Source organism: Salvelinus fontinalis, chromosome 18 (assembly GCF_029448725.1).
Source record: "Salvelinus fontinalis isolate EN_2023a chromosome 18, ASM2944872v1, whole genome shotgun sequence".
NCBI lineage: Eukaryota > Metazoa > Chordata > Actinopteri > Salmoniformes > Salmonidae > Salvelinus > Salvelinus fontinalis.
This window is the reverse complement of record NC_074682.1, coordinates 18,909,734-18,927,585: the sequence shown is the minus strand read 5'-3', so window position 1 is coordinate 18,927,585 and position 17,852 is coordinate 18,909,734. Positions and strand designations below refer to the sequence as shown.

Below are 17,852 nucleotides of genomic sequence, written 5' to 3'. Positions count from 1 at the left end.
GTGAGTCTCTCTCTCTCTGTGAGTCTCTCTCTCTCTGTGAGTCTCTCTCTGTGAGTCTCTCTCTGTGAGTCTCTCTCTGTGAGTCTCTCTCTGTGAGTCTCTCTCTGTGAGTCTCTCTCTCTCTCGTTCTCTCTCTCTCTCTCGTTCTCTCTCTCTCTCTCGTTCTCTCTCTCTCTCTCGTTCTCTCTCTCTCTCTCGTTCTCTCTCTCTCTCGTTCTCTCTCTCTCTCGTTCTCTCTCTCTCTCGTTCTCTCTCTCTCTCGTTCTCTCTCTCTCTCGTTCTCTCTCTCTCGTTCTCTCTCTCTCTCGTTCTCTCTCTCTCTCGTTCTCTCTCGTTCTCTCTCTGTCTCGTTCTCTCTCGTTCTCTCTCTGTCTCGTTCTCTCTCTGTCTCGTTCTCTCTCTGTCTCGTTCTCTCTCTTTATGTCTTGCTCTGTCTTGCTCTCTCCTTCCCTCTCTTACCTGTTAAGCTACTGTTCATCTCCGGGAGTTCCTCGTCCTCCTCCAGGTCTACAGGCACTATTCCAGCATTTTGCATCTCATTGTAGGACTTGGTGCGTCGGGGAGTGGAGTGCTGGGAGCCCGGGAGGCTGTCTTGCAAAGCATCACTAGTAATCACTTTCCCACTAGGGGGCTGGCTCGGTGGCTTGGGTGTTCCATAATAGTTACCTAGGCAACAGGAGGATATTAGCATGTTTAGAAAAAACAAAAGGGAGGGAGAGGAGGGGGTATAATCACAAAGTCTTTGTATGCAGATGAGGGGGCTAAGAAGGCATGACCACAGAGTTCCTTTGGGGCTTTCTGGTCCAGTGCATTCTATTGGTGGAAGTGAGGAGGCTGTTTGTTCCCTCTGGCTGCATGTTTTCTCAGGGAAAGTGGAGCAGGCCCATTGTCTAGGCCCACCGACCAAACTACACGGACGGAACAGCCACTTCATTAAACGTGCATGTGAATGAATGATATTTATGCATGACATGTTTAATGCTCCACTGTTGTTGATCGCTATTCAAATATACATAACACTGGAAGTTGTGTGCGAACAAAGACAGAACTCTTCCCCTCTCACGTCCCCTTTCACACAGAACATGATGCCAGGGTAATGATGAATATATCTTGTGGGAATGGGTTTATACACACAGGGCTGTAAAAGGTCTCCTGTCATCACGACTCAACTTAATGCAGAAGCCTGTTTAAAACACACCTAGTACACTCACCTTCAGAGATATACCACCCACATACAGTAGACAGTAGATACCTAAGTAAATAACTTGTCCAGGATTCAACTGATGACATGGATGGTTTACCTCTACATGGTGTTCACTTCTGAGGGGCCCTGGTTAGTCTCCACACTCAGACTATGGATACACTGAGTGAGTGAGCATTGCTGCAGACTGTTACCTTCATATGTTCCTATTTCCAGAAGGGTTCCCCTCTGCTCCAGCGCCAGGAAGTCCTCCACCGGCAGGAAGTTGTAATCTACCCCAGGCACCTCTCCGTGACGCGGGGGACGGGTTGTACCTGAGGAGCCAATCAGAGAGAGGGACAGGTCATCAACAAGGAAGATAACACAACGTAAGTTAATGATTTAGCCTTCCACACAGAAACTGTGGCTGAAGTTGGAGTGAGATTAACCCAAAGATAAAGCATTTTAAACATAGTCAGTTTCATGATTCACACATGGTGACAAAATAATTAATTTATCAGCGACAATGACCGCGTAATTGGATGACAACTTAAAGATGAGTCTTGTTTATTTATGCATTCAGGATATGCTGTGGGAACCCTGTGTCTGAGTAACACTACTGTGTGTGTGTGTGTGTGTGTGTGTGTGTGTGTGTGTGTGTGTGTGTGTGTTAGGGGGAGCGTTTGGTAATCATAGATGTGGACAGCTCTCATGTTAATGGCTCCTGACAGTGGGACAGGTGGTGTAAGGCCGTGGTTCCCAAACTTGTTATAGTCCTGTACCCTTTCAAACATTCAACCTCCAGCTGCGTACCCCCTCTAGCACCAGGGTCAGCGCACTCTCAAATGTTGTTTTTTGCCATCCTTGTAAGCCTGCCACACACGCACTATACATTTCTTAAACATAAGAAATAGTTTGTCACAACCCGGCTCGTTGGAAGTGACAAAGAGCTCTTATAGGACCAGGGCACAAATAATAATATAATCAATAATTTTTCTCTCTATTTAACCATCTTACATATAAAACTTATTTGTTCATCAAAAATGGGGAATAACTCACCACAGGTTAATGAGAAGGGTTGAAAGGATGCACATAACTCTGCAATGTTGGGTTGTATTGGAGAGAGTCAGTCTTAAATCATTTTCCACACACTGTCTGTGCCTCTATTTAGTTTTAATGCTAGTGAGGGCCGAGAATCCACTCTCACATAGGTATGTGGTTGCAAAGGGCACCAGTGTCTTAACAGCACGATTTGCATTGTACCCAAGGGACGTCAAACTGCTTGTAAGCGCGTTACCACTCCACCATATCTCCCTGTCATTTATTTTGCGCCATCAGCACAGATACCAACATGACCAGCAGCTACTTTTGGCTACATATGGACCGTTAGTGGAATTCCCGCGAGAGAGTAACGGTTAACGTGATTTGATGTTAATTATTTGACTAGGCTACCTGTATTTGACATTGTGTTGTTATTTCGCTGAACACTAGATGGTTCATTTTTGGAAGTGGCTCCTTAGGCGAGAAAAAACCTCACCCAAATGTATAGCCCCGTTGGAAAATATAAATTAACTGTTTGAAGATTTTTTTTTTACCAAACATTCATACAATATATATATATAAAAAAATAAAAAAAATATAGGAGGTCATTTTGCAGGGCGCTCGCAGTGCACCTCCTTGCACAAAGGCGGAGGTAGCGGTCCTGCTGCTGGGTTGTTGCCTTCCTACGGCCTCCTCCACGTCTCCTGATGTACTGGCCTGTCTCCTGGTAGCGCCTCCATGCTCTGGACACTACGCTGACAGACACAGCAAACCTTTTTGCCACAGCTCGCATTGATGTGCCATCCTGGATGAACTGCACTACCTGAGCCACTTGTGTGGGTTGTAGACTCCGTCTCATGCTACCACTAGAGTGAGAGCACCGCCAGCATTCAAAAGTGACCAAAACATCAGCTAGGAAGCATAGGAACTGAGAAGTGGTCTGTGGTCATCACCTGCAGAACCATTCCTTTATTGGGGGTGTCTTGCTAATTGCCTATAATTTCCACCTTTTGTCTATTCCATTTGCACAACAGCATGTGAAATTTATTGTCAAACAGTGTTGCTTCCTAAGTGGAGAGTTTGATTTCACAGAAGTGTGATTGACTTGGAGTTACATTGTGTTGTTTAAGTGTTCCCTTTATTTTTTTGAGCAGTGTATATATATTTAAAAAAATATATATCACATTTTTATTTGGCGTATGGGAATACCTGGTGTAAAGTCAGTGTTAAACGGCTCTATGATACATTGGTGACGAGATTATGGAACACCGCCATGGTAATTGATGACAGAGCCAGTCAAACTCATCTCCTGTTCACTATATCTCTCTTTCTGCTCCCTCTCTCGTTCCATCTTTCCCTCTCCATTACTAAAGAGATGCTGTTTACCTACTGCTACTCCAAAGATATTCTGCTTGACCAAGCAAGGATTGAGGTAACGCTTTTGTCATGGTGGATGAATTAGAATACACTTATTACATTTTCAAGAAATCTCATCAACAGAAAAACAATACCATCTGTCTACAATGTTGCTTTACTACAAGCACTGTGATGTCTGAACAAAGATGGCCGCCCACGAGGTAGCAGCTCCTTCTACCTAAAAAGTGGAGGGAGAACCAATCACCAATCTCTCCTGCTTGTTCCTCCTCTTCAGTATGGGAACAACAGCCTCCTCACTCCAGTGAGCTGATGAGAATATGGCTGCTGGTAAAAATAGCCCAGGGAGCTGGGAGGAGAAGCTGGGAGATGCTCTTGCCACAGCGGCCATTTCAATGACAGCTGAGATAAATCAGAGATGTGACGATAACTCACACGCACCAGTGCCATAGTCTCAATCACACCACTGTCATATTCTCAATCACTTCTTCAATATCCTCTCCCCTGTAGCCACAGCTGTGACTTACAGGAGATGTGACATAATGGGATTGCTCCTCTGTAAATTGTGTTCTGTGTACAATGTAGCTTGTGTACGACGTCACTGTGGTCGGTGATTCACATCTCCTCCACCCTCAGTGCAAACTAACTCATCTTTCTTCTCGTGAGGGAAAATCGATGCGTAAGACAAACCCTCAAACAAAGGCTGAACTCTATCAGAGGAACCCCATGGAGACTGTACATCTGTAGTGTTGACCTTGGTGGAGGCTTCACCCAGGATGACTGTTCTACTACCAAAGCAGACTCAGTAGTGCTGTTGACTCATCCTGCCAATCACATGGCTCCACTCAGAGACAAACAGGAAGTGTGAGTTGTGACCCGTATTTCCAGGCCAGAATAGCCATCCTCTCAGCCAGATGATTAGAACACTGTCATTCCTATCGAGTTAATTAATTCCCTGTCCCACACAAAAGCTCCATTGATGTCTGCTGTGGAAGAGAAAGTCCTTCAAAGCTCCTCAGAGAATCGCTTTAACGAGTAAAACGACAGCACAGACCTCTTCTGTTCCAGCCTGACCTCACAAACCCGGAGGAACACTAGAGAGAGCCCCAAACTAACCTTTACACAGTTAGCATAAACCACCAATCAACACACAATAAGGCCTTTGAGATTTGATGCAAGCAATAGCCTAACGTTAACGCATGGCTAGAGGGATTGTTGAGAATCGCCAGTGTGGTAATATCATTAGTAATACAGCAAAAGCTTGATTGATGATAAGGCTTTCAATACTGAGAAGCTGTCCACTCTAATGCACTATTTACCATGGTAGTAGTTATTTTTATCCTGCAACATTAGCATATTGTATTAACCATAATGCAGACATGCATTTCCACACAAACAGTGTACACTGAGTGTATGGAGTAGGGCAGTGAATGTTGCAGGCCTAGCCTTACATTGCATGCAGTGAGACATTTTCTGTTGGTAAGGACAACCCTGGAATGACAATCACTCATAAGCTAGCCTCAGTCTTTTCTGACACTGAGAGCCAAATTTACTCATACTGCAGTTGATATCATTTTCCGTATGATTCTGATTGCTCTGGATGTCAGAAAAGTGACAATGTGAAGTTTTGGTGCAGGACTGGCCGACTAGGGCAAAAGTAATACTGCAATATTGTCTAAAATAATACGCAAACATGTGACTGTATGTGTGCGCACCATGCCGTGCTCACCTAATGGGCTTTAAAAAGCAACATCCCCCCAGAAATTCTCACACACACACACACACACACACACACACACACACACACGTGTCCTTTCTTAATTGCATTATTTTACTTTAGATGTGTGTGTATTGTTATGTATTGTTAGAAATGTGTATGTGAGCAAATATAATTTGATTTGTCACTGTGAAAGGCTGGATCCCTCTGCTGTTCAGCATCAGTAACCTGGCCTAATCCTCCCCATAGCCAGTGACCTGACCACAACCCCATGTCACTGCTCCCAACATATTGATCATTTCAGTCAGCACCCTTACATCTAGTCCACAATCATCCCTGAACAGCTAGCCCCATTAACCTATTATCACCCCCAAAATAGCAGTAAAGTTTCAAAATCAATATGTCATCCCTTGGCATGCACGCATCACTCCAGTTATCATGAGCTGGATGCTATGAAGGTGACATCACCATGACACCTGAACCACAATCGATACATGCCATCACTGTGACCTCAGCTAGCTACCTCACAGACAATCAATTATCTACAGCAGGGGTCTCTAACCTTTTCTAGCATGAGAGCTAATTAAAAAATAAATAAACATGTTGCGAGCACTATATTTTCTGTCAATATATCTGGTAAAACAATGGTTAATAAACAACTCTAAGGGGGACCCTATAAAATCCATGATTTTTTAAATACTAAATAATGTTTAACATTTTCCCAAATAGTTTTTTTCTGGTTTTAGATATTTGTTTAGTTTTTCACTCTCGAAATTACAATTCTTTATAGAGAAACAACATCATTAGATGTTCTGAGTCCATGTCAATGCTTCAATCACATCTGAATTTAAACACTCCTTCAGGCTGAGTCAGGGTTATTTGACCAAGAATGAGAGTGATGGAATGCTGCATCAGATGACCTGGCCTCCACAATCACACAACCTCAACCCAACTGAGATGGATTGGGATGAGCAGGACCGCAGAGTGAAGGAAAATCAGCCAACAAGTGCTCAGCATATGTGGGAACTCCTTCAAGACTGTTGGAAAAGCATTCCAGGTAAAGCTGGTTGAAGGGTTTTTCTTTCTTTTTACTATTTTGTACATTGTATAATAATTGTGTAGACATCAAAACTATGAAATAACACATACTGTATGGAATCATGTAGTAACCAAAAAAAAGTGTTAAATAAATCAGGTAAGCAGTTAACATTTAACCTTTTCATGTGTGAGTTCCAAATATCTCTAACGGTCTCCCCAGCATGAGTGTTTATATGCACGTGATGTTAGAACGTTCTCTCCATTCCAGAATGTGATTGTTACGCAACAGTACATTTAATCTGCATTGCCATCAAACCAAGGCACGGAGCCTGTTTTTATTTATAGGCTGTTTTCAACTTGTCAATTTCTATTTATTTTCTAAGAACAGTTTGAATTGAGGTGTGTTCCGCCTCATTCATTCACATAAAAGTAGTCATTTTTACTTTTGCGGACAAATAATTTTTAAGACATTTCTGACCCGGACAAAATTCCCCAAGCACTTAGCAATTGTTTGTGCTGTTCAAGTCTGCAGACATTTGCGCATGTCCCGTCAGAACAGGATCTGCACACACGTGTTCACATTTTCCGTCTGTTGCCCGCTTCACAGTCATTGCTTTCCTTACCAATAATAACTTAGGAAATGTGTGCGTTTCTATCAAAATAAGTGCCTTATTACGTTATAATATGTCGTTTCTACTGTAGCTCACTGTATGTATGGAGCAATATATTTGTGTAGTTTTTTTTAACCTTTATTTAACTAGGCAAGTCAGTTAAGAACAAATTTTTATTTTCAATAATGGCCTAGGCACAGTGGGTTACATGCCTTGTTCAGGGGCAGAACGACAGATTTTTACCTCGCCAGCTCAGGAATTCGATCTTGCAACCTTCCGGTTACTAGTCCAACACTCTAACCACGCATGCAGCCCCTATATTCCTTATAACCGCAGACACGCGATGTAACATTACTCATTTCATAACCTTTATGGTGTTATATTCAATCGTGCTTAGGTAGCTAGCTACATTATTCTATTAGCTCTGTAAAACAATGCTAATTGCGTCAGAGAAGTATTAGCTTGTGTTGTATTTTGAAGCTACCCTGGCCTTATGACTCCCAAGTGGCACAGCTGTCTATGGCACAGCATCTCAGAGGCGTCACTATAGACACCCTGGTTCAAATCCAGGCTGCTTTTCTATCAAATTAAGTGCCTTATTATGTTAATAGTTTCTGTATGTGATTTGCATGTGAACTGTATGTCCAATTACAAAAAATACCTTGTTCAGTAATCATCTCCCCTGTTAGTTGGCGGTGAACTATGTGTCCACTTAGTGCTGCGTTGATCAGATAGAAAAATATATTCTTATACCACTTGGTCGTTTTCCGACTGCATTCCACAAAGATGTTTATCATGTTCGCCTTATCCACTGCCCCCATTTTGAGGTTATAGTCAAGCCCACAGTCTGGTTTGATTTCTCTCTCTCCCCTGTGGCCGACATGTTTGCTATATAGACAGTGGAGAGGATTTCTCTCTCTCCCCTGTGGCCGACATGGTTGCTATATGGACAGTGGAGAGGATTTCTCTCTTCCCTGTGGCAAACATGGTTGCTATATAGACAGTGGAGAGGATTTCTCTCTCTCCCCTGTGGCCGACATGGTTGCTATATGGACAGTGGAGAGGATTTCTCTCTTCCCTGTGGCAAACATGGTTGCTATATGGACAGTGGAGAGGATTTCTCTCTCTCCCCTGTGGCCGACATGGTTGCTATATGGACAGTGGAGAGGATTTCTCTCTCTCCCCTGTGGCCGACATGGTTGCTATATGGACAGTGGAGAGGATTTCTCTCTTCCCTGTGGCAAACATGGTTGCTATATAGACAGTGGAGAGGATTTCTCTCTCTCCCCTGTGGTCGACATGGTTGCTATATGGACAGTGGAGAGGATTTCTCTCTCCCCTGTGGCCAACATGGTTGCTATATGGACAGTGGAGAGGACATGGATGTTTCGTTTGTCATGCCACTTTACTGCCAGCTGTTGACCGTTCTCCTTGAACTCCACCTCCCCTCTCTGCATCTTCCTGCATCCCCTTCCTGTTCAACCTGACTGTGCCACAGGCCCCTGTGCTGTTGGAGAGCAGATGCTGGAACAGTGTGGGACAGCTGTACCAATTGTCCACATACAAAGTGTGTCCCTTGGTGAGATAAGGAGCCAGTATGGTCATCACCACGGCCCCGGACACCCCAAGCCCCTCACAATGTTGGATGTCAGTGGTGGACCCTGTGTAAACTATAATGTCCTGGACAAATCCTGGCTTCACGTCGCACATGACAAAGAACTTTACACCAAACCTGTGCCTTTTGGAGGAAATATATTGACAGAACACCAGAATTAAAAAGAATATCCAGAATTTCCGCATTTGTGAGTTGTCTCCTTTTGAAAGACATTGCTAATGCTACAGCTTAGCTCACTAGCTACACACATAAACAACAACACTGAATGGCTCAGAGTGGGAGTGAGAGGTTACGTGATTGACTGCCGGCACGCACCACTTGTATCGATAAATCACTATCAGAAAATGTTTTGTGTGGTAATTATTTATATTTTTACTGTTTTATTCACGTTCTCAATTTCCGGTGACAAATCATGCATTCCGATTCTTGCACAGATTGTAATGGGCACATATTATGTGTGTAAAATACTTTTTTGAAGGTTGTACTGATTATGATGAGCTAAGCTAATTCCAGCTGTGTATGGAGCCATGTTTGTTGACATACAATGCATTCTGGGTTTCACGTAATCGTCTGTCAGACCAAAGATGTTATAACAAAATGAGGTAAGGGTTCACCCATTTTTTGAGAAGTTCTGGAAATGAATGGTGGGATGTGAAAGATGGTAGACGACACGCCCCCTTCAACATGCATACTATAAACAGACCAAACTCATGTTGTCTTCACTTATCTTTGGTTTCTGTGAGAAAAAAAAGCATGGCAGCATGCAGAAACTACCCATCTTCGGATTACTTTCGATTTCTAGAGTGTTTTACGCAATTAATTCGATCAATGGTGAGCTCACCTGTGATGTGATTAATTACAAATAGTAATTTCTATTAGCTAATTCATTTTGTAGTTTATGCCAGCTGAGATTTATACAAACATGACCGCTTGTGTTAAGTCAATCTTTCCTCAGTTAGAGCGAGGACAAATGTAGCCTACATGTTTCCGGTTTGGATGATTGTGTTATGCTTTCGATGCCTCTGTGAATGTCTGAACATTGCATCCAAAAATAAACTGCTCACATTCTGGACATAACTTTGTAAGGACTGTGTTTGTGCAAAATGTTTCTGAAAAAACAGTGTGCCCAGCTCAAATGCTGATTGTTGCGTCATTCGAAAATGGCCGTTCTAAATAAGCGTTCTAATCACACCGGTGTGATCATATACTTCAGGGATCACTGTAGAATGCTCACACCTGTGTGATGGTACGTGTGAAAGGGTTAATTGAGAAGGTTTTGGGGAAAGTATTTCTGTCATCACAGACATGGCAGCTCTGCTTCAAGCTCCTGAGCAACTTTGCAGTATGTTGTTTTTTTTGTGATATTTATTACATTATTAGCCCATAACGTTTTTTTGTGTTACTACATACAGTCGGAAATAACTTTGGATATCAGAGTGGAGGTAACTCACCAGCATTACCACCAGGAATAAGACTTTCCCTAATTGGATTCTTTGTTCTTAACCCCCCCGAGGCAGTTGAACTTATCTCAGAGGCTGCTCCAAGACACCGCCGGCGGAGAAGAGGTGTTCGAAGTGGACTTCTAGTCCGACTTAGGAGGCGAGCACACCATCCACCACTTCCGAGTATACTACTTGATAATGTTCAGTCTCTGTACAATAAAGCAGACGAGCTAAGGGCGAGGATCTCCTTCCAGATAAACATCAGGGACTGTAACATACTCTGTTTCACAGAATGATGGCTCTCTCCGGATATACTGTCCCGTCCATACAGCCAGCTGGGTTCTCAGTACATCGTGCAGACAGGAATAAAGAACTCTCCAGGAAGATGAAAGGTGGTGGTGTATGTTTCATGACTAACTACTCATGGTGTGACTGTGATAATGTACAGAAACTCAAGTCCTTTGCTCACCCGACCTAGAATACCTCAATCAAATTCCGACCGTATTGCCTCCCAAGATAATTTTCTTTGGTTATAGTCACCAAAGTTCTATCAACACATTGACTGTAGTACTCGCGCTGGAAAAACGTTTCGACCACTGCTACTCCCCCTCCTGGGATGCCTACAAGGCCCTCCCCCGCCCCCCCTTAGGCAAACCAGATCACTCCTCCCTTTTTATTGGCAGAAACTCAAACAGGAAGTTCCGGTGCTACGGTCTATTCAACGCTGGTCTGACCAATCAGAATCCATGCTTCAAAATTGATCAAAACAATCGGACTGGGATATGTTCTGGGTAGCCTGTGAGAATAACATTGACATATACACAGACACGGTGACTGAGTCTGTGTATACGAAGTGTATAGGGGATGTTATTCCCACCTATGACTATTAAAACCCTCCCAAACCAGAAACCGTGGATAGATGGCAGCATTCACGCAAACCTGAAAGCGAAAACCACCGCATTTAACCATGGCAAGGTGACTGGGAATATGGTAGAATACAAACAGTGTAGTTATTCCTTCCGTAAGGCAATCAAACAGGCAAAACGTCAGTACAGAGGCAAATTGGAGTCGCAATTTAACAGCTCAGACATGAGACGTATGTGGCAGGGTTTACAGACAATTACGGATTACAAAAGGGAAAACCAGCCACGTCGCAGACACTAACGTCGTGCTCCCAGACAAGCTGAACACCTTCTTTGCCTGCTTTGAGGATAACACCGATGCGGCCAGCTTCCAAGGACTGTGGGCTCTCGTTCTCATTGGCCTACATGAGTTAGACATTTAAGTGCGTTAACCCTCGCAGGGCTGCCGGCAAAGACCGCATCCCTAGCCGCGTCCTCAGAGTATGCGCAGACCAGCTGGCTGGAGTATTTTTACATGCATACTCAATCTCTCCCTATCCCAGTCTATTGTTCCCACTTGCTTCAAGATGTCCACCATTGTTCCTGTACCCAAGAAAGCAAATGTAACTGAACTAAATTACTATTGCCCCGTAAACTCACTTCTGAAGTGAAGTGCTTTGAGAGACTAGTCAACGATCATATCATCGCTACCTTACCTGACATACTAGACCCACTTGAATTTGCATACCGCCACAATAGAGCCACAGACGATGCAATCGCCATCGCACTGCACACTGCCCTATCCGATCTGGACAAGAGGAATACCTTTGTAAGAATGCTGTTTATTGACTATAGCTCATCTTTTAACACCATAGTACCTTTCAAGCTCATCATTAAACTCGGGGCCCTAGGTCTGAACCCCGCCCTGTGCAACTGGGTCCTGGACTTCCTGATGGGCCTCCCCCAGGTGGTGAAGGTAGGAAACAATACCTCCACTTTGCTGATCCTCAGCACAGGGGCCCCACATGGGTGTGTGCTCAGCCCCCTCCTGTACTCCCTGCTCACCAATGACTACGTGGCCACGGACGCCTCCAACTCAATGATCAAGTTTGCAGACGACACAACAGTAGTAGGCCTGATACCACTCCACCAGGGCCCTCCTTGTAGGCTGTCAGGAAAATAACCTCTCCCTCAACATCAAACAAAATGAAGGAGCTGATCGTGGACGTCAGGAAACAGCAGAGGGAGCATACATCTATCCACATCAACAGGACCGCAGTGGAGAAGGTGGAAAGCTTCAAGTTCCTCGGCGTACACATCACTGACAATCTGAAATGGTCTACTCACACAGTGTGGTGAAGGTGCAACAGCGCCTCTTCAACGTCTGGAGGCTGAAAATCATTGGCTTGGCCCCTAAGACCCTCACAGACCTTTACAGATGCACAATTGAGAGCATCCTGTCGGGCTGTATCACCACCTGGTACAGCAACTGCACCGCCTGACCCCCAGAACACCTACAGCACCCGATGTCACAGGAAGACCAAAAAGATCATCAAGGACATCAGCCACAGCCTGTTCACCCCGCTATCTGGGGTGCCGAGAGACCGAGACTGAAAAACAGCTTCTATATCAACGCCATCAGACTGATAAATAGCCATCACTAGCCGGCTACCACCCGGTTACTCAACTCTGGTAGGTGGCTGCCCTATATACATAGACATGGAATCACTGGCCACATTAATAATGGAACACTATACTTTACTCATTTCATATGTACACTACCGTTCAAAAGTTTGGGGCCACTTAGAAATGTCCTTGTTTTTGAAAGTAAACACATTTTTTGTCCATTAAAAAAACATCAAATTGATCAGAAATACAGTGTAGACAATGTTAATTTTGTAAATTACTATTGTAGACTACAGACCTGGAAACAGCAGATTTTTTATGGAATATCTACATAGAAACTGAAAATCTCGTACAATGCTGTGTACTACTCCCTTCACAGAACAGCGCAAACTGGCTCTAACCAGAATAGAAAGAGGAGTGGGAGGCCCCGGTGCACAACTGAGGACAAGTACATTAGTGTCTAGTTTGAGAAACAGACCCCTCACAAGTCCTCAACTGGCGGCTTTAATAAATAGTACCGCAAAACACCAGTCTCAACGTCAACAGTGAAGAGGCGACTCCAGGATGCTGGCCTTCTAGTTTTATTGCTTTTTTAAATCAGAACAACAGTTTTCAGCTGTGCTAACATAATTGCAAAAGAGTTTTCTAATGATCAATTAGCTATTTAAAATGATAAACTTGGATTAGCTAACACAACGTGCCATTGGAACACAGGAGTGATGGTTGCTGATAATGTTCCTCTATACACCCATGTAGATATTCCATGAAAAATATTCAGTTTCCAGCTACAATAGTCAATTTGATGTAGTTTTAATGGCCATTCTTTTTTGCTCTTCTTTCAAAAACAAGGACATTTCTAAGTGGCCCCAAACTTTTGAACGGTAGTGTATTGTATTTTACTCTATACACAGCTTGTCCTAATATTTATACATTTCTTAATTCCATTCATTTACTTTTAGATTTGTGTGTATTGTGAATTGTTAGATACTACTGTACTGTTGGAGCTAGAAACACAAGCATTTCGCTACACCCGCAATAACATCTGCTAAATATGTGAATGTGACCAACATATTTGATTTCATTTGCGATCGACCTGCTGGAGACCACTGATCAACAGTCTACAGTCCTACCCCCGTCATCTCCAATGAAGTGCTAACCATCACACACAACTCTATGTGTCTATCCAGTTCACCATCACTGACCCTAATTCCACTCCCACCCTCCCCACTCCCAATCTCAGACTGCCCCATATCCTCTGGGTCTCCCTCTCAGGCATGACAGTGTGGGGTAAGATTGGGTAGACAGGTGTGGGGTAGGAAGTGTGGGCTGTGCAGGGGTTGGGTGTGGTATGATACAGTGGGACGGAGGTGTTGATGCAATTCAGACAGGCCAGACCGGTTTCCCCTCGTGCCTCACAATCTTATTACTGATCCACCCTGGCCTGAGAGCATGTTCACAGGTAGCCATTTGTCCCTCTCTCTGTCTGTCCAGCAGGAAACAACAGTGAGAGTCTGAGTACACAGAACCAACCAGGCAGCCTCCTATAAACGGTCCTCTCTACCTCTAATCCACTAAACAATGGAGGATTCCAGCCCACCTCTGGCTGTGGGAATAAATCAAAGGTGGGAATGTGTCCTGTGTTGAGTGGAACAAACTCCTCCCGTACTGTACTTAAAAATAAACAGTTTATCTTGTGCCTTGTCCAATGAAATGGATCGCTTCAATGCCCCCAGTGATGGGGATTCAAGTCAACTAACCTCTTCCTTTTGGTCGCCACTGAACTGCTGTTCTGGCAGACTAATCCAAGGGCCTCATGCATATGTAATTGATGACTATTTTAGAGAGCCTCTGCTCTCTCGTCGGCTGGCACAATTGACTCAGATCTTGGACTCAGATCTTGGACAACTGACTCAGGCTTGGACTTGATTGCAAGACAAAAATAAATAAATAATTATTTGACTCATTTACATGATAACATTATACATTCCCTCGGCCGATGAACGACTGCCGAGGAGAAGATTACATTCAGATCACCTGCTTAAAAAAAATATATTATATATAGAACCAGGGTAGAAAATAGCCCATTTCTGCACTGACAGAGACAGCACCACTGAGGCAAACACACAGCGCTCTAAAATCAGCCGTGTTTTGATCATCACGGTTCAAAACACATCAGAAAGGCAAAAGGAGGTTGTGGAGGCATGCTACTGCTCACAACCCAGGCTCTAAAAATAGCTGTGTGTAAAAATACATTTTAAAAAGGGTTTATTTCCTCTCCACAGCTCCGTTCCCTAGAGCAGTGAAGCACCCCGGGCCTACACATCCCCATTGAACCTGGGCTTGGATTTCAGCTGCAACCTACATTCAGCCCACAAGGGCAACAGAGTTTGACTTCTTGGCCGACTTCCCTGTGACAGAACGGAAACAGTGAGCCACACTCCGCCATCATATTATTGACTGCTTGTCTTCCTCCTTGAGAACGAATGGCCCCCGAGTGGTGCGGTGGTCTAAGACACTGCATCTCAGTGCAAGAGGTGTCACTGCAGTCCCTGGTTCAAGTCCAGGTTGCATCACATCCAGCTGTGATTGGGAGTCCCATAGGGCGGCACAGAATTGGCCCAGCGTCGTCCTGGGTAGGCCGTCATTGTAAATAAGAATTTGTTCTTAACTGGCTTGCCTAGTTAAGGTAAAAGAAAATTAAATGAGATCCAGAGATCTTCCAAAGAAATGGGCAGCCATGACTTAATATTGCAACAACCCACTGGCACAATGTCCAAGTCCTTAAATATTCAATGTATACATTTAAAAAAACGAACAGAATGAGCTGAATACTGTCGCCTACATTACAGTGGTCAAACAGTCTTTAGTTTTGTCTGGGGTGAATCCTACATATCTGGACCCAGAGGAGACCAGCCGTGGTGAGGCTACTGTTGCCTGCTGCTGGTGAGCTGAGCTCAGATGACACAGCTCTGTTTGCTGTGCTCTCAACAGCCAGGTCACAGGCAGATTTGCTGACTTCCAGTGTTTACTGGACAAACTAGGAGGACGACCTCTCTCCCCCCAGAGATTACTGTGAGATCCCCCTGCTCCTCTCCCTATGTATCCAAGAATGACAGACACCCAGACGTGACTATCTGACAGTAGAGCTCCTCCATGGTCCAGAGGGGAAGAGAGTTACAGCAGGGTCGGCAGCAGTGTGTATACTGGAGGAATCAGGCTAGTTGAAATGAATCACTAGAGTGGGGAAGCAAAGGGAAGGACACTGAAGTGTGTGTGTGTGCGCGCTAGAGGTCTATGCGGGACTGAGTTATTCATCCTGCTCCTGCCTGCACCCACAGCTTTTCATACCTTACCAGCACTCTCCCGATGGCTTTCTGTCCGACTACCACCTGCTACTGCAAGAACTGGGCCAGAACCCAACCACAGTTCCACAATGTTATTTTAGGCAATATGTAATGCAGGTTGCTTGCTAGCCATGCTCCCAGCAATATCAAAATGCGCAAAAAAAGTTACTTAATGAATAGGGTAAATGGCCAGAGACTCTCACATGGCCCATTATATTAGGCTATAGGTATTACTCGGCTATATCAGCCAATAGGCTAGATGTAGTTTGAAGAGAGCAGAGTTGGACATTTTTGCATATAGCCTACCTTTTAAGAGCGGGACAATTTTCAGAGACTAATATGGGTGATCAATATTTATTTCTGGACAATGTAGTAAACTATAACCAAAACATACTGTATTTAGGAAGTTCATTTCCTTGCAAAGATAACTGCCCCGTGCTTCTCCGCCAATGCATAGGCTATAGCGTATTTGTCAGGTAGCTTAGCGGGTTAAAAGCGGTGGGCCAGTAACCGAATGGTCGTTGGTTCAAATTCCAGAATGGGCAAGGTGGAAAAATCTACCATTCTGCCCTTGATCAAGGCAGTTAACTCCCAACAACTGGTACCCGGGCGCCGTGGAAGTAGATTATGGCAGCCCCATGCACCGCTCTGATTCAGAGGGGTTGGGTTAAATGCGGAATTTCAGTTGAACGCATTCAGTTGTGCAACTAACTAGGATCCCCGTTCCCTATTTAATAGAGACCACTCGCACGCCCAACTACTGTAGGAGAGGAGATGTATGGCTACTGAACTTAATGCAGCAAGAATGATGAGCGTGGACACTTTCTCTTTAGCTACGTTTTGCATATAGGATAAAGCCTACCTTTAAGGAGCGGGACGATTAACAGGCAGAGAGAAATAAATGGGTAATCAATAATTATTGGAAAGAAAAAGGCTCAAAGTTCCCTCACTATGTTACGCACGTTGCACCTTTTCAATGATCATTTTTGGATTGCACCTCAACTCACATTGGCTGAGTGCCCTCCCCTTCTTTCCATTTTCAATATTTATTAAGTAGTAAACTATAGCCTGATTATATTTAAGTTCATTTCCTTGGAAAGATAACTTCCACGTGTTTCTCCGCCCATGCATAGGCAGCCTATCCATTTAATTGAGACCACACATATACTGTAGGCCCACTTGACCTCGCACGCCCAACTAGGAGAGGTAGGCTACTGAACTTGAAGCAGCGCATTCTGAGTGTGTGTGAATAATGCAACAGAGGTGCTTTTAATACAATAGGTAGGCCCCTCGTGTATATCCCAGCCACTATGCTACAGGAATCAATACAGCTCCAGACAGAAAGACCATACACTATTACCTGTGTCAACACCTATGTTTAGCCAGCATTTGGTAATTACACACCTGACCTGAACAGACAGGTTGGTCATCTCCCTTTAATCAAACACAGCCAGTTACTCCCCAAATATAGCACAGTACTTATGTATTTATTTAAAACTGAAATCCGTAGAGGTGAAACTGCCATGTTCGTTTGTGATATTACAACAAAGATGTTTTTTCCCTTGGACATGTATGTGCTACAATTATTTTTTACCACGACGCTGGATGCCCATCTACAACTTTCATAAACAAAACAAAAACAATAGCAAATGAGCAAAGGGCGACCAGTGGCGCCGTTTCCCCTAATGCGGATTCCAACTTTAACTAGACTAGTTCCCCTGTTCAGTCTGAGCTGATTGGGATCAAAGGCCTATAGAAACACTGCAGCCAGTGATAATCCCCAAAGCAGTTGTTGATGGAAGACATTATTATACATCACCTGCTCCTCATCTCCCTCCCAATCTCTCATAATTAATTGTCTTTCAATTACATGGCTAAAATACACAAGTCAGTCATTAATTGACCCTTTCCAGTATTCATTCCTATTGGTACACAAGGCTATGGCGATCTATCAGTTGTTTTGTCAGTATGCTTCAGAAGCTAAAGCCTTCCGCATTCAAATAGAAAAATGTTAACTAGTAG

General features: G+C 44.0%; 1 protein-coding gene across 7 annotated transcripts in view; it reads right to left on the bottom strand.

The window, feature by feature from the left end:
• Window positions 1–17,852, bottom strand: part of magi1b (membrane associated guanylate kinase, WW and PDZ domain containing 1b) — a 197,325-nt gene that overhangs the window by 57,409 nt on the left and 122,064 nt on the right. For all 7 annotated transcript variants that reach the window (XM_055868483.1, XM_055868486.1, XM_055868484.1 and 4 more), the window contains exons 3-4: window positions 1,396–1,515; window positions 460–666 (exon numbers count right to left, since the gene is read on the bottom strand). In XM_055868483.1, coding sequence (XP_055724458.1) covers window positions 460–666; window positions 1,396–1,515 — 327 coding nt within the window. The remainder of the gene's footprint in view (window positions 1–459; window positions 667–1,395; window positions 1,516–17,852) is intronic.